Here is a 24542-nt window from a genome sequence, read left to right on the forward strand (position 1 = left end):
AAAGGTCCTATTGTAAGACTTTTTGTCTATTTTTTCTGAATTGAGGGAGGCTGCTCTCAAAAACACGTTTCTTTCCTCTTCTAAAAAAGAAAATGAAAAAAAGCAAGGTGATTAAAAGAAGGTATTTCTTTTAATATTGCTTCTTGACAGTAAGGTTGCTAAAGTCATTAAAACATAATAAAACAAATGCATTAATTTTTATTTAATTAATTGTGTATTTATCGTAATTTTGTTAAATACTGGGCTTGAAATACATTTTCTGGTTTTACAGATGAGAAAACCAAGGAAAAAAATATGACCTATTATGGAGTTCTAGACCAATTCTTGAAATCTAGTGTATAAGATGTTACGCTGAAAACACTCACAAACTAAATTTTAATTAATGTTCCATCAACTACTCACAGGTCATACATTATATGGTATACAATTTTTTATTTTATATTTAATAAAAGTCCTATGTTCTACTTTTCAACAAATTCAATTTTTAAAACCTTTAGAGTACCTATGTCATTTAAGACTTTGTGCAAATGCCAGGGATACGACGCACAATAAGACACATTACATACTCTGTAAGAGTGGGAACTGCAAGTAAAAAATGTGGAATTCAGTGTGCTAGGTGCAAAGGTCTACGGGAACATAAATGAATTTGCATAAGCACAAGGAGAGAGTCAGAACACAGGTTAACAGAAATTATGTTATTAACCTCTTAATTTGTAAAATATGAATAAATAAGTCAACAAAAGAATTTCACTCAAGCTTAGAAGTTGACACCAAATTTTGATATAAGGGACAGCACTGCTCCATTTATGCTAAAAAATGCACATTCAGAACCATGTAGAAATATAGTACTAAAGTTTCCATTTATCAATCAAATGTAAAATGCTATTAATCACTCTCCCCAAACAAAATAGAACAAAACCAACCCCCAAACTGTCAACCATCATGTAATTTCAGAGCTGACCTAGAAGGTGGTGTTTTTGCAATTGTCCCTGGGGGCCACCAAACCAGCCTGAAAAAGAATATAACTGCTGAGCTTCCTTAGCATTTACCTTAAATTACATGAATGGTGCACATTCTCAGAAACACCCTGTCACAGATACATGGTCTCACCTAGCCTCTGCCCCAAACCAACCAGACCCTGGAGTCAGCGGTTGGTGTTTCCACACATATTCCTTCTCAGTCACTTGAAACTTTAACTCTTCCTGTGTCCTGGGCTAATTGATATCAGCACACGAAGGAGTATAAATCAGTTTTAAAGTTAAGGAGTGAAATCACAGGACCAAGTCCCAGTTCAGCCACTGCACGAGTTGTGTGACTCAGGGGCTAATGGTTTTTGATCTTAGTTTTCTCAATTTCTAATGGGGATGGCAGACACAATGCTACCCCAAGGCTGCTCAGGGTAGTTGGGAGAAATGGGGTAACATGTGTAAACCGTTTATTAGATGTAATGTTCTCTGGAGTTTAGTAGATGTAATATTTGCTATGCAAGAGAAAGGACATAATAATCGTACCTCAAGAAAGCATCATTTGTAGAACTCAAACTTTCTAAAATTATACATAATTATTTTTACCTCCTTTGTTAGGTTGTATACCAAGCTGTACATCAGTGGGGTACAGTCAACTCTCAGAGTATAGTTCCCTTAAAGATAAAGAGAGAGAGTTTTTTTTTTTTAATTTCATTTACTTTATTCTTTCATTCAAAGATAAATCCTAATTCTTTAGCCAAAAGGATCTTTTAAAACCTAAGTCCAATAAAACTCTCCAACTTATTATTTAATAAAGGTATCATGCTCATCACAGCCCTCATTTCCAAGCATGAAACAACCCCCACGGCCGCTCCAGATCTTCACCTCCCACTCTGTCTACTCTGTTGCTCAGGGGCTTTGCACATACAGTTCCCTCGGCCTGGAACAGTGTTCTGCACTGATCTGCATGACTCTAGTCTATTGTCATGTTTTCTGAGCGTTTCCGCCAAACATCCTACCTAGAGGAGCATACTTTCTTCTCTTTATCCTAGCCACTCTTTTTTTTTTTTTTTTTTTTTTTTTCTGATGGTGCCTTATTTTTCTCATTGGTTATCTCTCAAATATGCTAAATATTTGCCTTTTTCTTTTCCATCTTCCCACCAGACTAGAAGTTCCATGGGAGCAGGTGTTCTCTTTTATTGTGGCCCTATCCCCAGGGCTTAGCACAGAGTCCTAGCCTTTAGCATTGACCCAATAAATATTTGTTGTTAAAACGCATCTATGGGGGTGCCTCGGTGGCTCAGTCAGTAAAGTGTCCCACTCTTGATTTCGGCTCAGGTCATGGTCTCAGGGTCCTGAAATCAATACCTGCATCGGGCTGCATGCTCAGCTTGGAGTCTGCTTGAGATTCTCTCTCTCCCTCTCCCCTAGCCTCTCCCCGCAGCTTAGATGTGTGCACACGCACATGCTCTCTTTCTCTCAAATACAATAAACAAAATCTTTTTAAAAAATGTATTTGTAAGGCAGATACTCTCCAGCTACTTCTTAATAAAGAACAGAGACAATGTTCCCATTCCTCAGGAATTCTGACTGATGAGTTTGAGAATCACGTGAACAGCCAGGAGAGGTGCCCCCAAGAAGCTGTGGGAGCACAGGGAGGGGACGCTAAAGCAGGTTGGGGGCCTGGGGAAGGGGAGGTTAAGACAACTTCATCAAGGATCAGCCCGTACAAATACCCAGAAATAAAAATGTACACAATGTACTCAGAGAATGGCCAGCAGTTCTTATCTCAAAACTTCAGATCCATGTCTGGGGACAGAAAAAGTTGAGGTTTTAACAGTAAGTAGACACCCCAGTGGAACTGTTCATAGAACCTGAAAGGCTGGTCCTAAAATCCAACTGGAACAATACATATGTACAGATTTTAGCCACTGCCATTTTAATTTTTTTTTAATTTTTCATTTTTAAAATATTTTATTTATTTGTCAGAAAGAGACAGAGAGGGCGCCTGGGTGGCTCAGTGGGTTAAGCCGCTGCCTTCGGCTCAGGTCATGATCTCAGGGTCCTGGGATCGAGGCCCGCATCGGGCTCTCTGCTCAGCAGGGAGCCTGCTTCCCTCTCTCTCTCTCTGCCTGCCTCTCCATCTACTTGTGATTTCTCTCTGTCAAATAAATAAATAAAATCTTTAAAAAAAAAAGAAAGAAAGAGACAGAGAGAGAACACAAGCACAGGGAAAGGCAAGCAGAGAGGGAAGCAGACTCCCTGCTGAGCAAGGATCCTGATGGGACACGATCCCAGGACCCTGGGATCATGACCCAAGCTGAAGGCACATGCTCAATGGACAGAGCCACCCAGGCATCCCCAGCCACTGCCATTTTTAAGAGCTAGTAGGAGTGCAAACCAGAGAGTCAGAGAGGAAGTCTGGCAGCAAGTATTACCATGTAATGCACATGTAGCATGTTCCAGCCATGATACTGTAGCTCTCCACTCTCCACTTATGTAGAAAAAGGCAAGGTAGGCAAATAAACAAGATATTTACTACAGCAAATTGAAGCCATCTGACCATCAGCTAGAGAACTGATAGACATAAATTACTCTGTTGAAAACACTATACAAGTTTTTGTTTTCAAGGGATAGATTTATATATACTGTCATGCGAAGTTTTCCATAATATGCTGTTGAATGGCAAAGGAGAAGATGCGGAACCACATAGCATGTAGTACGCAGTACGTAATATGTAATGAAAACCTGTCTAAGGTAGTGAGGGGCAGCAGAATACAGTAGTTAGAAGGATAAAGTTGAACAGCTGGATTTGAGTCTCAGCTCAATCCTTTACTAGCTCTGTGACCTTGGGAAAGTTACTTAATCTCTCTGAATTGGTGGTTTTCTCTTCTATACAAGAGAGATAATAAAGTACTACCTTACAGGATTATTAGATTGAATAAATGTTTCCATGTAAAGCACTTAAGACAGCACCTTCAACACCACTGACGGTTTATAGAGCTAAGTTCTATACGTGAATATCAGTGTGATGGAAATATCCCAAATTTAGGACAGTAGCACCTTTGGAGAGAGGGTGGAGTTTGAAAGTGATATTAGTAAAGGTTTTTGCTTTATTTATCAATTTTGCATTTTACCATGAGAAAGCCAATGTATCACTTTTTATTTAAAAAATAAGTATTTAATAAAAATTTAAATATAAAGCAAAGTAAGATATAAATGGCCTAGTCATTGAGTACCATGGTGTCATATGCTCTTGATCCTGAAAATCATGGGGAGACTATGCAGCATTGCAAGGCAGGGAGTGACATCAGCAGCAAATTCCAGTGATTTAAAACTATTAAAAATTAAATCTTAAAAACAGAACTAGCAATAAGGACATTATTCTACTTTTGAAAAATACATGTTTAAGTTCTTACTCTCTTGTAGCAAGAGTGTTTCGTCTGATTATGTGTTTCTAAGTTAGGTAAAAGTGCCAAATACATTAATTTTTGAACTTTTATTCTGTGAGAGGCACAGGTCTTGGAGTTTTGCAAATATTAACAGCTTTTGCCCTGATAAGAGCTTTGGAGATCTTTGCTCTCGGTAACTCAATTTTTAAATTTTTTTTAGTGTTTTTCTTCTTCTTTTAAAAATATTTTACTTATTTATTTGAGAGAGTGAGTGAGCAAGAGAGAGAGCACAAGCAGGGGGAGCAGCAGAGGGAGAAGGAGAAGCAGATTCCCCGGTGAGCAGGGAGCCTGACCTGGGGCTCAATCCCAGGACCCTGAGATCATGACCTGAGCTGAAGACAGACGCTCAACTGACTGAGCCACCCAGGCAGCCCAGTAACTCTATCTAGAGGTGAGAAAACTGAGACACGGAAAGTGAGTCACAACCTAAGGTACCATAACTAGGAAGTGGCAGGGCCACAAGGAAGGCGATGCCCTTCCCCGGAACGTAAGAGAAGCAGGGCAAGATGACTGAAATGCACTGCGTGAGCTCCCTTCTGGGACAATGTAATTCGGACAGGTGAACAAAGAAGAAATGGACATGACAACATGCCTCTGGCAAAATGCAATGTCTTAATTACTGCCAACATGGAAGATTTACTCCTACACTAAAGGGAAGATTCTGAAAGTCCACCCTGCGTTCACTGACTCATTCACTGGCGGCACCTGGGCAACACGTGTTTCTTTAACAAGACTTTAGGAAGCCATGAGTCATCCACATCCTGTCTGTTCCTCCTGAAGAATACAGCCTAGTAATAGAAGTCTTTTGTAAAGCAAATCGTCGGGTAGCCTCCACAGTGATGAGTGCTGAAGACAGGGCTTCCCTGGAAAAGTTCCAGCTCAGGGGAGGCTGAAAGGGTAAGAATTCAGCAGGTAGAGGGTGCTGGCAGTCATCTGAGTACTGGGATCAGCAGCTGCCCGGGCTGGGAAGGTGCACATGGTCAAGAACAGGAAGATGAGTGGTTGGGAGAGTAGTGGCAAAGGACTGCTTGATCTTGGGAACAGACCCAACAATGTCCTTTCATTCGAATCTCTGCTTATCAAAAGCAAATCCATTCTTAAAGGCCAGTGTCAAGTGCCATTACTCAAGCCTTTCTTGAACTTACTTCTATTCTCTCTTCTGAACACCCAGACCAGTCTGATTATAGCAGTTTTTTAAAACTAATATGATCTTTTAAAAATTTTTATTCATTTATTTGAAAGAGAGAGAGAGACACCTGGACCAAAGTCAGACACTGAGCCAAAGGCAGTGGTTTAACGGAGTGAGCCGCCCAGGTGTCTAAATGGCCTTTTCCTTGTACCTGCAGATATTAGAAAGCTAGACTAATTAATCATTCGTGCTGAGCCACAAACTCCTTCGTGCCAGACTGTTCTTCACTAACCTCTGATCCCTTTGAAATACTGGAAAGTGCATTACAGAGAGAAATGCTCAATAACTATTTGTTAAATTGAAAAAAAATTTAAAAAATACTTGGACATCAGTATTTTTTTCCTAAAATCTATATGTATGATATGATAAAAATAGGATTATATTTAAATTATACTTTTTTTGTTACCCCATTCTAAAACCATAGGAATCTGTAGTTCTGTGATTTACTTATTCATTTCACTAGAAATTTTTAGTTCTATGATTTATTTATTCACTTACTAGGTAGTTACGATCCTTACCACAGACAAGGTAATCTGCCAGATGAGGCAAATCAGAGAAGGCTGCTTTCACCAGTTAGCATGCTTGGGCTCACAGCTGCTGTGAGGCAAGTGCGCAGCGAGACCAGCCAGCAGCAGAGTCCCTAACCCCATGTACTGGATTTGCCTTCCTTATGGGAGCATCATTTATGAACTAAGTGACCGCTGCTACCATGATCACATCTTTTCCTATGAGACCAATGTTATTCACCTTCTATGGAAGAATCAGCATTAACATAGGCCACAGCACGTTCCTGAAGGAGTCTGGAATTCTCCTATAATAAAAAAGAAAAAAAATCATAAACATATACCATGACCTCCCCCTAAAACAATATACATCTACTTGTGCTGTGTGCAGATTTTGGAAGTAAGCTGACCACAAAATTGATACATAAGATTCTGAAAACTGAGTTTGTTTAGAAGAATTCCGATAAGGATCATTCTAAGAAATAATGAGTAAAACATTTTTAAGACTAAAATTTAAGATGAACTTGCCCATATTCTTAATATGGTAAATAGAAAATGAGCTGATTCCTTAACCATGCCATGGTTTATCCTTTAAGAAATTGTCTTAGCAAACACGAATGACCTAAGAAAGAAACCCCTTAGTGGAAATCTTCCCATGAACATCTCTCTCTCTCAATCCCTCTCTCTTTCTCATTTTTTAAAGTAGGCTTTAAGACCAGTGTGGAGCCCAACTGGGCTTGAACTTCCAACCCTGAGGTCCAGACCTGATCTGAGCTCAGGAGCAGGATGCTTAACCAACTGACCCACTCAGGCAGACCCCCTCCATCCGAACATTTATTTAAGAAAAGAATTTTGCCTGATTCAATAATTTCAAATTTCAAATTTATGGATTAAAAATACATGAAATTTCTGTACTAAGAAGCATGAAGTTTTCCTGTGGGATGGCACCACCTACTGGTCAAAACTGATCATTGCACAATAATAAAATGCTGAGGAAAAGTGTTGCTGGCTTTTTTTTTTTTAGCTATCAAGCGGATTTTGAATCTCCAAAACATGTGATTTCCTAAGCGTCTGGACAGTAAGAAGAGAAGTGGAAAAAACCTGAAGCTTGAGGTGGTGAATCTGGAAGAGACAAACCTCGAAATATTTAGGATCTTTCTGATGCGACCATAAATCTTTCCTGTCTTCAAGGGAATTACTACCCCCCCCCTGCCCACCAAACGAAGACAGTTGAAGTTTATGCGGTTTCTTCAATTCCTAAAGTATATAATAGAAGCCAAGTAAGTTTTACAGCATGACTGGCAGTTAATGAGATAATGCATATGTGTACAGCTAATGCTCCTATTTCACAAGGCCAACAATATATGCAAGTTTAAATATATGCAATCTACATTTTAAATCAGTACAGTTAGCATATATTATTAGTTTCAGGTGCACCATATAGTGATTCAACAGTTTTATACACTACCCAGTGCTCATCATGGTTTCTTAATCCCCACCACCTATTTCACACCCCCCCACCTCCCTCTGATAACCATCTGTTCGTTCTCTGTAGTTAAGAGCCTATTTCTTGGGGCGCCTGGGTAGCTCAGTGGGTTAAGCCTCTGCCTTCGGCTCAGGTCGTGATCTCAGGGTCCTGGGATCGGTCCTGGGATCAAGCCCTGCATCGGGCTCTCTGCTCAGCGGGGAGCCTGCTTCCCCCTCTCTGTCTGCCTCTCTGCTTACTCGTGACCTCTCTCTCAAATAAATAAATACAATCTTAAAAAATAATAAAAAAAAAATAAAATAAAAGCCTATTTCTTGGTTTGTCTCTTTCTCTACCCGCCCCCGTTGGTTGTTTCTTGAATTCCATATATGATATTCATCTTTCTCTGACTTATTTTGCTTAACATTATATTTCCTAGATCCATCCATGTTATTGCAAATGGCAAGATTTCATTCTTTTTTACAGCTGAATAATATATATATATATTATATATATATATAATATATATATGTATATATTCTATACATATCTATATAGGTCTCACATCTTCTTTATCCATTCATCTATTGATGGACACTTGGGCTGCTTCCATAATTGGGCTATTGTAAATAATGCTGCTATAAACACATAGGTGCATAAATCTTTTTGAGTTAGTGTTTTTCACATTTGAGTAGTGGAATTACTGGATCATATGGTGATTTTATTTTTTTAATTTTTTGAGGAACCTCCATACTGGTTTCCATAGTGGTTGTACCAGTTTGCATTCCCACCAACCATGCATACGTGTTCCTTTTTCTCCACATTCTTGCCAACACTTTTGGTTTTGATTTTATACATTTTGACCAGTGTGAGGCAATACCTCATTGTGGTTCTGATTTCCATTTCCCTGATGATGAGTGACATTGAGCATCTTTTCCTGTGTCCATTGGTTATCTGTATATCTTGTTGGGAAAATGTCTGTTCATGTTTTCTGCTCATTTTTTAATCAGATTGGTTCTTATATGTTGAGCTCTTCAGTTCTTTATATGTTTTGGATATCAACCTTTTATCAAGTAAGTTGTTTGTGAAAGAGAGTAGCCTATCTTTCAGTACTGTTTATTGTTTCCTTCGCTGTACAGGTTTTTGATATAACCTCAATAGTTTAATTTTGTTTTGGTTTTCCTTGACTCAGGAAAGGCATTATTGAGCATGATGTCAGCTGTGGGTTTTCATATATGGTCTTTTTATGTTGAGGTGTGTTTCCTCTAAACCTACTTTGTTGAGGGTTTTCTTCACAAATGGATGTAATACTTTGTCAAAAGCTTTTTCTGCATCTATTGAAATGAGTATATGGTTATCCTTTCTCTTGCTGATGTGATGTATCAAACTAGCTGATTTGCAAATATTGAACCACCTAGGTTTAAAATCCCACTTAGTTGTGGTGCATGTTTTTTTTTAATGTATCATTGGATTCAGTTAGCTAACATTTTGTTCAGGATTTTTGCATCTATGTTCATCAAAGATACTAGCTTGTAGTTCTTTTTGTGTAGTGTCCTTACCTGGTCTTGGTATCAGGTTAATGTTGGTCTCATAGAATGAATCTGGAAACTTTCTTTCCATTTCTATTTCATGGATTAGTGTGAAAAAATAGATATTAACTTTTTAAAGTTTTTGGTAGAATTCTCCTGCGAAGCCATCTGGTCCTGGACTTCTGTTTGTTGGGAATTTTTTGATTACTGATTTAAATTCATTGCTGGTAATTGATCTGTTCAAATTTTCTATTTCTTCCTGATTCAGTTTTGATAAATTATATAAGTTACATGTTTCTAAGAATTTATCCATTTCTTCTGGGCTGTCCAGTTTGTTGGCACATAAAATTTTTCATAATATTCTCTTCTAATCCTTTGTATATCTGTAGTGTTGGCTGGTATTTCTCCTCTTTCATTTCTGATTTTGTTTATTTAGAGTCTTCTCTTATTTTGGTGAGTTTAGCTAAAGGTTTATCAATTTTGTTGATCTTTTCAGAGAAAAAGCCCTTGGTTTCATTGATCTGTTGTGTTGTTTTTTGTTTATTTTGTTTTTAGTTTCTATTTTGTTTATTTCTGCTCTAATCTTTACAGTTTACTTCCTTATATAGATTTGGGGTTTTATTTCTTCTTCTTTTTCTAGTTTTTTTAGATGTACGTTAGCTTGTTTATCTGAGATTTTTCTTGCTTCTTGAGGTAGGCATGTATTGCTATAAACTTCCCTCTTAGAACAGCTTTTCCTGTATCCCAAAGAATTTGGACCATTGTGTTTTCATTTTCATTTGTTTCTATGTGTTTTTTGATTTCCTCTTTCATTTCTTGGTTGACCCACTCATTGCTTAGTAGCATGTTATTTAACTTCCATGTGTTTGTGCTCTTTCCAGATTTTTTTTTTTTTTTTTTTTTTTTTTTTTTTTTTGTGGTTGACTTGTAGTTTCACATGTTGTGGTCAGAAAAGATGCATGGGAGGCCTTCAATCTTTTTGAATTTATTAAGGCTTATCTTGTGGCATAATATATGATCTATACTGGAAAATGTTCCTTATAGACTTGAGAGGAATGTGTATTCTGCTGTCTTAGAATAGGATGTTCTGAATATTCTGTTAGATCCATCTGGTCCAAAGTGTCATTCAAAGCCCCTATTTCCTTATTGATTTGGTTTGCATAATCTATCTGTTGATGTAAAACAGGGTGTCAAAGTTTCCTACTATTACAATTAGTTCCTTTATGTTTGTTGTTAACTGCTTTATGTATTTGAGTGCTCCCCTGTTGGGTGCATAAACACAATTGTTACATCTTCTTGTTGGATAGTTTCTTTTATGATTATATAGTGTCCTTCTTTGTCTTTTGTTACAGTCTTTGTTTCCAAATCCACCTTCTCCAGTGTAGGTATTGCTAGCCCAGATTTCCTTTCACATCTTTTTGCATAAATGTTTCCACATCCCTTCACTTTCAGTCCACATGTGTATCCAAGTCTAAAATGAATCTCTTGTAGGCAGCATGTATATGGGTCTTGCTTTTTTATCTATTCTGTCTCAATGCTTTTGATTGGAATGTTTAGTCCATTTACATCCAAAGTAATTAGTGATAGTGATGTACTTATTGCCATTTTGTTACTAGTTTTATGGTTGTTTTTATAGTTCCTCTCTGTTCCTTTCTTCCTTGGCTTTCTTCTCCCATGGTTTGTTGGCTTTCTCTAGTGACATACTTGAATTCCTGTCTCTTTATTTTTTGTACATCCATTACTGGTTTCTGATTTGTGGTTACCACTGGGTTTGTGTATAACATCTTCTGTGTAAAGGTAAAATTACTTCTAAAGGGGCCTATAGAATATTCTGCAGTGAGACTTCCTGCCTTATTTTTACCATGATTTAATTTAGAGTCAGTCATATAAGGAACATAAATGTGAAAAGTATACCTTACTGTACAGGTTCAAGGGGGGATTTAAATGTGGTTAGCTTTAGAAGCTAATTTGGAAAGTGCAATAGAAACATGATATTTTATTTTGATGTTTGGTTTCTAGTGAATTTACTTATTTACGGTCACACTCCCAGGTAGTGAAGAGTAATCATTTTGACTATTGGCATTAGTGGCCTAAAAAGTTCAAACAAAACAGTTCCTTAATGCAAAGAGATGGTTATTTTGAAACAGGGATGTTTTGTTTCAGATTTTGTAAAAAAGTGAATATGTTCTCATTGAATTTACTTGTCATTTTTACATCTTTGAGAATCAAGTCCTAACTGCTTGGCTATTATGAAAATTTATATTGTAGCAAATTATCAACTAACCTCTGCCCACTCAGTAGAACCAAGAAGACCAAATTCTTCTGCATCCCAGCTTGCAAACAAAATTGTTCTTCTAGGTCTCCATCCTAAAATATATGTGTAGACACATAAATGCTGGGGAAATGCATAATATATCCAAGACATTATAAAACTCCACAGAAAAACAACACTATAACTTCATTGGCTGTTTAGAAAAGGTGAACTCTGGTGAGAATTTTTACTTATATAATTTCCTTTCATGAGATTTTAAAGCCAAACTGTCAATAAAAAAGCACAATTGCACTGAAAAGGGGGAAAATGTAGACACATCAAAAATTCTGTGAGGTCCTAATATTTTAATGGGTGTATAACGATTGGATATACACAGGCAGCCATCTGGCTCTGCAGCTGCCCGGAGAGAAAGAAGAAAGTGCTAGATGTGGTCTGTGTTCTGAAAGCAGAGGGAACGGAGAGAAAATTCCTTATAACTCTTCCACGTTCTGGCATCGTACAAACAATTGTTCACTGTCAGCTGGTTGTGTGATTTCACTCCATTCTCTGCCAGAATCCATCAACAGAAGCTCTGTTAGCAGTACCGATGTCTGTGGCTGCTGCAATAATTCAGCATCACTCAACAAGGAAGTGATACGGCTGGGAGTTATGAACATTGACCTCGGAGTTAAAGAAAGATCTGATTTCAATTCTTGGTTCTTTTGCTTACTAGCAGGAGGACTGAGGGGGGAGTTATGCAAGCTTCCTCAGTTTCCCTTTCTTCATCTGTACTCCAGAAGTAGCAAGGTAAAGATGAAGATACTACTTGATTTGGGGGAAGACTGAATGGAGTCATGTTTACAAATACAGCACTTCATATGTGCTCTAAAACTTGTCATCATTTTGGTAAATAGCTCATTTGTGCTTATTAAGAAGATGGATCCCTACAGCTGAGTCCAATGTTCTATTTTTGTCAAGTTTATTCATGATATTATTCAAATTTTCTATGAACTGTTATTCCTCATCATCGCATTCTTTGGGCACGCTATTTTTGTCATTGCAATGTTTTGTATTCACCATAGGGAGTCTTATTGCAAAATCATGACTTTTTTTTGTACTACTGTTAAGCACTAGCTAATTTATGAGCTATGTAGATTCAAGCTTTCATAATTCTATGTTCTTTAAACACAAGATAGCTGTGTGGGGAAAAAAAAAAGAAAGAAAGAATAGAGCCCTTTATCATTTTGCTTTAAAGAGAAACATGGCTTTGCGGACTGGTAGCCAGAAATTTGGCTTGAAACCATGGTTCTCTGACTCTGCCACACACTAGCTACATCACACACTAGCGATACAACTGGGTTCTATAAACCTTAACTAGCTTATTGGTAAAACGAGAACAGAAATAACTAAATTTCTCCGTGGCTGCTAGGAGTTCAAAATAGAGAACACACAAAAACACTGGTTCTCTGAGGAAATGAGCAGCATGCAAACTGAACCTATTTTTACCATTGTTTTTATTGTTACTAAAAAACCCTGGATCACATTTCCAGCCCCAAATCCTTATTTGCAGGGTCAATATACAGAGTGGATTTTCTGCTCTCGAGGTGTGATTTATTTTCAAAAGCAGCCGTTCCAATTCAATCTTATCTTTGTTTTCAAAGGAAGATTCTAAAACGATGGGAGCAACGGTGCTAGGAGGGGAAGGCTAAATCTTGGGAGAGCAAACAAAGGCTGCGGCTGTGGAAAGGCAAACCTCAAACTTCTGAGAAATTCTATTAGGCAGCCAGTACTTTTCTGAAAAAGCTTCCATCTCCTCACCTGGGACACCTGACCTGACATGTGAGGCTAGAAGGGCCCAAGGAACTTCTACTCACAGTTCCCTGATCAGGACACTTCGGCCTATGACCTATTTTGGTTTGTCCTCTCGTGTGAAGAAACCCATTTCCGCCTTCTTTGCTGTCAGAAACAATCCCTTACAGCGGAACTCCTTTATTTCAGATTATAATTTTATGAATACCAATAATATAAATTACATTCTATAAATAAGCAAAAATAAACAATATAATTAACTAACCCACATGAGTAATATAGCCCCTCGTTACTGAAAGCTGTTCTAAGGACTTGATGCTACGAAGGTGGTACACTTTGCATCCATGCTCTCAGGTGACCCTTCACACAATCCTGTAAGAATGCGGTGATTTTACACACTTCACAGAGGACTACACTGAGATTCAGAGAGGTTGATCTTTTTTACTTTGTTTATATTACCTTCTTTCTTCAGTGTTCCAAAACTCCTCACAATTTCATGAACAACAGCTGCTCCGCTCTGAGGGTCAATGCCACCAAACACCCATGAGTCACGGTGACCTCCAAGAATGACATATCTGTCTAGAAGGCATCATTGCAGAATTACTTGTCATTCCAGGTCAACAACAGAGCAAACTGCAAATAACTCAAGAGCATCCAAACACAGAGCTTTCGTGACTCAAAGAAAGATACCACGGTTCCTGAAGACTTGTATAAATACACTATTTTGTTCTGATTTTGATGCATGAAGAAAATATGAATGTGATAAGCAAAGATATACTTCCACATATGATAGTAATCATAGGTACAGAAGAAGTAATGTTACATCTAGAATTATAGAAATTATTCTATCCATGTCTTTTTATAATTCTGTTACTTCTCTCTTACCTACTTATCACTTTGCTTCCAGTATTTTCAGAGTAAGAGAACTCAGTGGCCACATAGTAGGTTCTCCATTTCCTACTCCTTCTGGTCAATTTTCAAGGCACAGCTCAGTGATTTTCCTCCTCTATGACTCTTTCCTAGCTTCCAAATGGGAGGGAAATTATCCCACGATCCAGCTGTCAGAGCAATCCTATCATATCCGACAAAGCAGTTACTGCACTTCAATGTATGGCTCCTTGCCCACGGCTCCTTGTTCTCATTTTATCCCTCCATGCCTCATGCCTAATACAAAGCCAGCACAAAACAGGTACCCAGGAAGACTCAATGAATTGCCCATTATATATTATTTAGTACTGACCGAAAGCATACCAATATTCTTTATTCCTGAAAGAATTCTACGAAAAATGCGATTTAACTCTAATGCTTGTTGGTAACAAACATATAACCTCAATTCCTAAGGAACTGAAACATAATGAAGTAAGGCTATTTTATAAAACTTATTAATCTGTAATTTCTTCTGAAATTCTATAAAAATCATGTGTCTACATATCATATTAACTTCAGTGCAAAATAAAACTATAAAGGATTCATTCCTTACTTTTCTTTCTTAATTTTGTGTTTCAGAGAGTGAGCACACGAATGGGGTTGGGCAGCAGAGAGAGAGACAGAAAGACAGAGAATCTTAAGCTGAGCGTGGAGCCTGATGCAGAACTTGATCTCATGACCCTGACACCAGGACCCAAGCCAAAAGTCAAGAGTTAGATCCTTAACCGACTGAGCCACCTAGGCTCTCCAAGTTGACCTTAATTTTCTGAGGGTGTTATCTTTTATACGGATGCTTGTAACTATCATGAAGATATTTACCCAAGCAAAATACATGGTAAACAAATCCAGAAACCCTGAGAAAATACCTCAAAATGACCTCTCCCTGTCCTTCCTCCCTTGATCCTTTACTTGAAGCATGCACTACATTAACTAACCTTGAGCATCTAGCCAACATGGACCCAAACTAACTTTTCTTTAAACATGTATCACAGTACAAAATTACCTCATATTTATGAATTCTATGCTTATGTAAGTTCCCTGAGGGCAAAGAATTGCTGTGCTCTGTTCATCTCATGTTCCCAGAGCTCCGAGGAGTTCTTAGCCTAGAAGAACTGCTCAATCAATATCTGTTGGCCAAATGATTAATTTACCTGGTTCTACAGCTCCTCTGAGAGTCCCAATCACATTGTATATTCTCGTCACTTTGTTGTTAGAATGGATGTGCATCTTGACTTTTCTAATGCAAAAATAAAGGACACATTCTGAAAATACTAGTTAACGCTCTGTCACCCACAATTTTTTAACTCTTACATCATTTTAAAGATTTCTAAATGTACACATGCATGAATTCCATTGTTCAGTTGTCTGATACTAAGGATGTAAGTGCTCTCCCCTCCACCACCTGTGGGATTTCTTTTTCCTGCTGGTACTAGATATATTTCACTTTTTCAGTCATCCTTTGTAATTTTTTTTTTTTTTTTGAAAAAAGATTTCCTCCCCCAAAAGAGAGTTACAATAGAAAGAGTCTCTTAACTGTGTAGAAAAGTTTCCAAGAAAGCCAGGTCCAACATTGTAGGGCACTTGGAGACTTCCTTTCCAGCTGCTATCTGGAGGCGGGGCCCCACCCATTTTCCTGTTGAATGCAAAAAGTGTTATTAGCTGAAGGAACACTTTGGAGCTACCAGTTAAAATGTCTGTGAGCGCGCTTTCTTGAGGGCCTGCTCCTAGGCTTCTATGAATCAGGGAAATGCCATTTACCCCTTACTAAGTCTCTTATGACGCCGGATCTACTGTCACTCCCCCTTCAAAGATGAGAGGCGTGAGGCTTAGAGAGACAGGTAACACGTGTGAAGTCAGGAAGCTGGTGTGTGGTACAGCTGAGGGTCAAACCACTAGGGTAACCACGACAGAAGCCTGAAATTCAGGAGTAAAACTCTGTTTCTGGGAAAATGGAAATGTGCTTTATCCTATTCTTCCTGATAAGTACAACTAAATTCTCTGGACCATAAGTGTATAGAAAACAAACATTAGGCTCTGAAGGGTGAAGAGAAGAAAACATACTAGCTTGGGACCCCAGAGTACAAGAAAAGTGATGAGTTCCTTGAGTTTCCTTTTTGGTTTATCTACCCCAGACTTGGAGCTGAAGAAGCTGGCAAGCTAGAAATGTCCCATGGCATATTAGGAACACTCTAGCTGACAACAGCTGAATAAACATTCTTCTCAAGTGAATATGGAATATATTACCAGGACAGACTACAAATTAGGCTGTGAAATGAGTCTAAATAAATTTAAATGACTGCCTTCTTCTCAGGTCATGATCTCAGGGTCCTGGGATGGAGCCCCACATCAGGCTCTCTGCTCAGCAGGGAGCCTGCTTCCTCCTCTCTCTCTGCCTGCCTCTCTGCCTGCTTGTGATCTCTGTCAAATAAATAAATAAAATCTTAAAAAAAATAGATGGGAATTTGGGAAAAATGCAAATCTATGGAGATTAAACAGCTGACTCCTAAATACCCAATGGCTGAAAGAAAAAAATTCGTAAGAGTAATTAGAAAATACTTGGTGTTGAATGGAAATGAAAACACAACATATCAAAACTTACAGGATACAGCTAGAGCAGTGATTAGAGAGAAATATATAGCCATAAACATCTATATTCAAGAAGTAGAAAGACATCAGCCAATAAACTAGTCTTCCACCTTAGAAAACTGGACAATAAAGAGCAAACTAAGCTAGTATCAATCATAAGAAAGGAAAGAATAAAGATTGTAACAAAAATAATTAGAGAATAGAGGAAACAAATAGAGAAAACCCAGGACACCAAAAGTTGATTCTTTGACAAGATCAACAAAATTGACAAGTAATAGCAAGACAGATGTTATTATTATTGCTGTCATTATTGTAGGTGTTACTATCACAATCCTAGTTTAGGAGGCAAATGAAAGCCATGTAATCACATTCCCCCCAGTATAGATGGAAATCCCTCCCACCCAAGGCAAAGTGGTTTTGCTTTACTTTAATTCACATCTCATCATCTTTTATTGAAATGCTCAACATTCTTGGGCCCTTATATGATTTTGTATCTCCACTGTCTCACAGATTTATTAAGAAATTCTCTTTTAAGATGTATCCAATGTGTAAAACATCTTTTGCAATTAATACATCATGTTAAATGGTTAACTGTTTGTGGACATCTGAGAATTAACTGTCAGGGACAACAAGCATAATCCTCACCTAAGTGTGCTGAGGGAGAAAATTTACACAGTGAAATTCATAAACAAATTGTGTATTTTTTGAAAAAAAAAGTATAAGACTAAATTCCAACTTTGTAGAATGTTTCATTATATCTTGGAAAGTATGGAAAAAGAAATAGGAGAGGGACCCCACTGGCTCAGTTGGTGGATTATGCGACTCTTGATCTTGGGGTTGTGAGTTCGAGCCCCACCGTTGGCTGTAGGGATTACTTAAAAATAAAATCTTTAAAAAAATAAAGAAAAGAAATAGGAGCTGTCTTCCTGCTTTTAATATATAAAGATCATCTCCTATTTCCAAGTAGACTGTGCTTCCAAAGTTCATTTTTAATTACGGTGTTTTCAAAGCAAAATGCACTTTTCCATGGTAGTGATGTTATAAATGGTGATTGCATTTACAAGATGGCTTAAAGAAGCTGACTTAAGTACAACAGAGACAAATTGCATTTGTGTTTTTTTTCTGATCAAGTCATTCTAGCCCATATTTAGGATATAACTGACACTGAACTAATTAATCAGAGCAGTCAAATGGTAGACATAATTAAGTACACCTCAAATCAATTCTATAAGATCTGTCCTTCTTTCTTTCCATGAATTCTTTTTCTAATTAAAAAGATAATAGAGGTTTTTAAAAAACTTTTACATAATTGAGATTATTCTCTCTATATGTCTCTGCATATCTATATATTTATCTCTAGATATCTAGATAGCTAGATAAATCTGCCATTTCCACTTAGTAGTGTAGCATATGCATGTTTCCATATCATTAGATGTTCTTGTAGAAGATATATTTTAACAGCTCCATGTACTATCATAGGCAGTGATGTATCCGACTACTTATCGATTATTAAAGATATGTTATTTATAGTTTTCCACTATTATAAGTAATGTTATAATCACTTTCATCTTTTAAATATCAAAGATATTTAGACTTTATAAATATGTTTAGATAAACACAGAGACATGGTACCCTCAGAAGTTGTGCCTGGATCCTGAATTCTAATCCATGGGGCAAAGCTGAGTCTAAAAGCAAAAAAGACCAAGGTGCTATTCCTTAATCTGCCCTTAAATGGGACAGGTCCCTCCACTACTCCAAATGTCAGCCTTCTCCACTGTAAAAGGAGGTCATAAAACGTCTCCTTATGGAGATTGGAATTAAATGATCAAGAATGCCTTAAACGCAAATAAGAAAAGGTACTACCAGATGCTTCTCTCACCCCTACTTACAGAGAAGTCATGCTCCCTCCTTCCTAATGGAGACCGGACAAGGAGGTACGTGCAGAAGGAAAAAAGCAGGGCAGGAATGGGGAAAGGGTTCCAACGTCAGGAAAGCAAAGGGGGAAGAAGAATAGGGAGGAAAATAAAATGGAACTGCTCTCCCAGGGTGTTATCACAGGTCACCCAAGCTGTGGACAATATGAGGATGAGATGAGTAAGAGATTTCTTGCGAGAAAAGCTTGTGAGAGAAATAGCAGGGGCGGGGGGGCGGGGAGGCCGGACAAGGCTGAAAAGCCAACAGACTGCAATGAAGGTCTCATGTGGGGTAAAGGAGAAAGAGAAGGAAGGAAAGGGTGGTGGGTGGTGGCGTCAAGTTGGGCAACCCTGCCTGTCATAGATTCCTGAGACAAAGTCTCCCCTGAGAGCGTCTCCCATGTGCCTCCCAGCAATGGGCCTGTTTCCAGTTGTCCCTGCTGCGACCAGTCACTGACTGGGAACACCTGTGGGAAGTGCGACCTTGACCCAAACAGGGTGATGGATTTCAAAGCGCAGTAGCTAACACCACTCATCAATCATGCCCCTACAGCTGGAGAGCCGGAAGTCTCATTTTTATGACTGTTACACACTGGATACCAATCCGTACCGTAAATTCCAGGCTAGAACCACTATTCTTTAGCATGGTGACAAAATCATAGGTTCTACCATCTCAGAGAATTTCAGCATTTCTGAATATTGAAGAAATAGTCAGATGTTGAATACTGTTGATAGTTGAAGGTGGCCAATAAAGAGAAATATCTCAACAGCCACCTGTTTGCTGCTGACAAACTTACTCCAGGAGCTTCTGCGCATCATCATACCCAATTGGATGGACAGGAATGCTTGGAAGACCAACAGCCTCTGTGATTTCATGTCTATAAGCGTATTCTGAAAAAAGTGGAACACATCTTAGTAAAATTTCAGTCCCTTTCTTTTTTCTTTTTCCAAAGTCTTTTTTTTTTTTTTAAGATTTTATTTATTTATTTGACAGAGAGAGAGATTACAAATAGGCAGAGAGGGGTATAAGTCTGTGATTTAACAGTCTTGCATTCAACACAGCAGCATTCACCACAACACATTCCCTCCCCAATGTCCATCACCCAGCCACCCCATGCCCCCACACCCCTCTTCTTCAGCAACCCACAGTTTGTTCCCTGAGATTGTCTCTTATGGTTTGTTTTCCTCTCTGGTTTCATCTTCTTTCATTTTTCTCTTCCTTCCCCTATGATCCTCTGCTTTGTTTCTTAAATTCCACATATCAGTGAGATCATATGATAATTATCTTTCTCTGACTGACTTATTTCCTTCAGCATAATACCCTCTAGTTCTATCCGCATCTTTGCAAATGGCAGGATTTCGTTTTTGATGGCTGTATAATATTCCATTATAGATACACCACATCTTCTTCATCCATTCATCTGTCATCTGGACTCTTTCCATAGATTGGCTATTGTAGACATTGCTGCTGTAAACATTGGGGTGCAGGTGCTCCTCTGCATTACACTTGTATGTTTGGGGTAAATACCCAGTAGTGAAATTGCTGGGTGTAGGGTAGCTCTATTTCCAACTTTTTGAGCAACGCCATACTGTTTTTCAGAGTGGCTGCACCATTTTTCAGTCCCACCAACAGTGTAGGAGGGTTCCCCTTTCTTTGCATCCACACCAACACCTGTCGTTTCCTGATTGGTTAATTTTAGCCATTCTGACTGGCGTGAGGTGGCATCTCACTGTGGCTTTGATTTGTATTTCCCTGATTTTGGTGACCTATTTTATCCAAGATATATACCTTAGCTATTTTTAAACCACACAAACTCAGGGGTGCCTGGGTGGCTCAGTGGGTTAAGTATCTTTCGGCTCCAGTAATAATCCCAGGATCCTGGGATCAAGCCCCACTTGGGGTTCCCTGCTCAGTGGGGAGCCAGTTTCTCCCTCTGCCCCTGCTCAAGCTCTCTCTGGCTCTCTCTTTCTTTCTCATAAATAAATAAAATCTTAAAAAAAAACAAAACACGCACACACAAACTCAGTGATCACAGATATTTGTAAACCTTATCAAATAGTGGAGTACATTAAAAATAAAAATGGCTCCCTTTGTTCATGATCGACAATTTTACAGGGAAGCACTTCAGCCCTACACAAGCATGGGCATCCAGAGCCAGGCTGCCGGAAGCAGTCACTTCTCAGTGTGATGATCGGGCAACGGCCCTCTTGTCTCTGTTTCCTTCTGTCAAGCACAGGCAGTAATATTACGAAGCTAATAGGTCTGTTAATACGTGTAAGAGCTGTCATTCAGGAAACACTCCTAGAAAGTTATCACTATGGTATTTATATAACAGATGCAATAAGCATTTTCTAGACTCTCTATATTTTTTTTAAGATTTTATTTATTTATTGGGAAACAGAGTATGGGCAGGGAGAGGGGCTACGAGAGAGGGAGATAGAGAATCCTCAAGTAGGCTCTGGGCTGAGTGTGGAGCCCGATATGGGACTCAATGTCACAACCACAAAATCATGATCCGGGCCGAAATCAAGAGTCAGAGGCTTAACTGACTGAGCCACCCAGGCACACCAGGACTCTATATTTTAAATGTGTCAGTTTGGAGGTTTATAGAACTTCTTTTCTGCTGTCCCTTATCCACAAATAGGAAATCCCAAAACTTAAAAACCATAAATGTGGAGGTATTACTTCGCATCAAACCCTGATCTGAAAACAAACAAACAAACAAACAAACAAACAAAAAACCCTGATCTGATGCAAACTCATTTGACAGTGAAATCTAGTTTGAGCAGACATGTGGTTATTCATATTATTTATCCTTTACTACTTACCTCTGCTTATGATTATCCATACATTGTTGCAAAATATTTATATGCCTGCTTCCTGTATTCTATCCCAGTATCCTGGGTGTCAGGCAGTATAGGGAAAATGCCCCATAGTACTTTTAAATATCTGAAAATACCTGAGTTCTAAAACCCATCAGGCCCAAAGTTTCCAAATAAAAGATAAGGGAGGGGCGCCTGGGTGGCTCAGTCGTTAAGCCTCTGCCTTCAGCTCAGGTCATGATCCCAGGGTCCTGGAATCGAGTCCCGCATCGGGCATCAGGCTCTCTTCTCGGCAGGGAGCCTGCTTCTCCCTCTTTCACTCTCCCTGCTGTGTTCCCTCTCTCACTGTCTCTTTCTCTGTCAAGTAAATAAATAAAATCTTAAAAAAAAAATTAGAAAACAATAATAGGTAAGGGACCTAAGCCAATAATTTCCAGTTACTTCTTAGATGTAAAGAGAATTTAAAAAGTCATACTTCATTTGGAAACTCTTTAATAAAATCACTTAAAAATTTTTTTTTAGTCTCCTGTGATGATTAAGGTCTGATCACTCACCATTTGCTGGGTAACCAGGTGTGAGAGGGTCCCCTGCACCATTAAGATTTAAGATATTTCCACGCTGAACACCACGTCCGGGCAGATTCCAACCATCCGGATAGGACTTTACCCCAGGAGCAAAGTAATCAGCAGGATCTGAATACAGAATGACTCCTTTGGCCCCTGCCAGCTGGGCATTTTTAACCTGGAAAACACAATGTCTCTCTTATTTCAGGTTGGTTGTTCCAGATTGGATAATATTTTTTTTTTGAAATTACAGTTAAATGAATAGCTAAACTTTATTTTCAATTTTTATCATTAGACCTACAACAAAGGACATCTCACAGAGGACTGGCTTTTGCTTTTTCCTACGTCAGGTTCTAAAATTGAGTTTCTAAGAAAAAAAAATAAAATAATAAAATAAAAATGAGTTTCTAGGGATGGATCATCCGTCAGAGCTGTAGCTTTCAGAAATGTCCATAATAGTGATAGCAAGTATTTGTTATTTTTTTTACTAGTCTGGAAGCACAAGAAGAAAGCTGACTCTACAGGCCAGATTTCTATAACTTATGACCAGAAAGGAGTATTTTTGAAATTTAATGTCTCACACAAAAGAGGAAAAAAATGAACAGACCAAATGATAGTAATTTTTAAAAACTGCTATATAGGGACGCCTGGGTGGCTCAGTTGGTTAAGCAGCTGTCTTCGGCTCAGGTCATGATCCCAGCGCCCTGGGATCGAGTCCCACATCGGGCTCCTTGCTCCGCAGGGAGCCTGCTTCTCCCTCTGACCCTGCCTGCCACTCTGTCTGCCTGTGCTCGCTCTCGCTCGCTCTCTCTGACAAATAAATAAAATCTTTAAAAAAAAATAAATAAAATAAAATAAAAACTGCTATATAGAATTTGGTTTCTCTGATTACCTATAATAAAAATTCACATTAAAATTGAATTTAGTAAGTATTTTCAAAGATAATATTAAAAACAAATATACTGATGGCAACAACAAATACAGTGAATGCTTCTATGTAGACCACAGATATAATGGGCAGGTTTAGAAAAATCTGCTTTGTTCTCCTTGAACTTCTACACTGGTTCAAACTCCAATGACCCAATTTAAAACCCCTGTCTATAAGCTAGTAAATGTGTCCTCCCCATAATGTGGCTGTATTAAAAAATATGAAAGGATCATGATCTTCAGAAAGTTTTAAGGATAAGTTTCTATACAGGTAAGATACAATATATTTTTTTATATTGGGGTAAAGAAAAAAAATGATTTTTACCTTATTTCCTCTGAAAATTTTCCCATATCTGGCAATCACAATCTTCCCAGAGCAATTGATTTTCAGGTCCCTCTCTAATTTAAAGAAGTCTTCAGTCTGGGCATAGTTAACATACACGAGATCACCCTGTTGAGATCAGGAATGATTTAGTACAAGTACGATTTAATCTGAGGAGGTTTCTCTACATGAGGACTATTTCACATCTTTGAATGAGGGGAGAGGTAAGAGCAGGCAGGAGAAAAGGAGAAAAGCACAAGCCTCACGTAAGAGATTCAAAGGAGAAATGGACTTGAATTAAGACAAGTGGCTGAGTTAGAGATGTATGAATTTAACAGTAAGCTTGGTCTATATGTCTTCTCTAGAGCGGCTATAACGCTATAGAAGAGTTCCCTCCAAAATGTACATGAATATACATGTTGCTGCATGCAGTCTGGAGGGGTCCAGGCACACTAGGCCAAGAAACCCTTGAGGAGGGGCGCCTGGGGGGGCTCAGTGGGTTAAAGCCTCTGCCTTTGGCTCAAGTCATGATCTCAGGTCCTGGGATCAACCCCCACGCATCAGGCTCTCTGTTCAGCGGGGAACCTGCTTCCTCCTCTTTCTCTGTCTGCCTCTCTGCCTACTTGTAATCTCTCTCTGTCAAATAAATAAATAAAATCTTAAAAAAAAAAAAAAAAACAAACCCTTGAGGACAGCTTCATTCTTAAAGTATATTCACAACTAGTAGCCTAATGGGTCTCCACTACCACCCATAAGGAAGAGAACTGCTTTAGGAGTCTGGTTTCATATCATTAGTGTGACCTCATGCAAGTCTTAATAACATCTCTGAATCTCAGTACTCTCATTTGCAAAATGACCTGTTAGATGAGACCAGGATTCTTCATTTTTTTCTCACCCACTCCCTCCATTAATTTTGAAAAACAACAATAGCCCCTCATATATTTACTTGACATCTAAAATTGTTTATCACACCTTTAAGTAGCTACAACAAATGCAATTGCCAGTATACTATAACTACTAATATGATGAGAAGCAATTTTACATCACTTTTTATATGTATCCAAAGAAATATACACACTATACTGATTTTCTATTCAACATCATCCATTTGAAAAGGAAGACACTTTTCAGTCAGAATTTTATCACCTCTTTTCTCCTCAAACTTCTGTCTTATTCCCCTTTCCCCAGAGAATTTTACTTTAAGGTAAAATATATTTGTGCTGGACACTGAGATGTGCTGCCCAGATTCCCCTTCGATGAGGACCTTTTGGCTCCAGCCACAAGGAAGGCTCTCTGCAAACAGCCTTCAGTTCTCAGG

The 24542-nt window shown here is 38.4% G+C and overlaps 1 protein-coding gene across 4 annotated transcripts in view; it reads right to left on the minus strand.

Annotated features, from left to right (window-relative positions):
* The window catches only part of FOLH1 (folate hydrolase 1), a 60398-nt gene that overhangs the window by 12086 nt on the left and 23770 nt on the right, over positions 1-24542 (minus strand). For 3 of the 4 annotated variants that reach the window (XM_059186880.1, XM_059186864.1, XM_059186890.1), the window contains exons 5-13: positions 23228-23353; positions 21967-22153; positions 19387-19480; positions 15625-15723; positions 15242-15327; positions 13623-13742; positions 11388-11470; positions 6354-6417; positions 1572-1639 (exon numbers count right to left, since the gene is read on the minus strand). In XM_059186880.1, the coding sequence (XP_059042863.1) occupies positions 1572-1639; positions 6354-6417; positions 11388-11470; positions 13623-13742; positions 15242-15327; positions 15625-15723; positions 19387-19480; positions 21967-22153; positions 23228-23353 (927 nt within the window). The remainder of the gene's footprint in view (positions 1-1571; positions 1640-6353; positions 6418-11387; positions 11471-13622; positions 13743-15241; positions 15328-15624; positions 15724-19386; positions 19481-21966; positions 22154-23227; positions 23354-24542) is intronic. The other variant, XM_059186872.1, reaches the window with a different exon arrangement.

The sequence above is a fragment of the Mustela lutreola genome, chromosome 1, assembly GCF_030435805.1.
Source record: "Mustela lutreola isolate mMusLut2 chromosome 1, mMusLut2.pri, whole genome shotgun sequence".
In the NCBI taxonomy this organism is placed as follows: Eukaryota; Metazoa; Chordata; class Mammalia; order Carnivora; family Mustelidae; genus Mustela; species Mustela lutreola.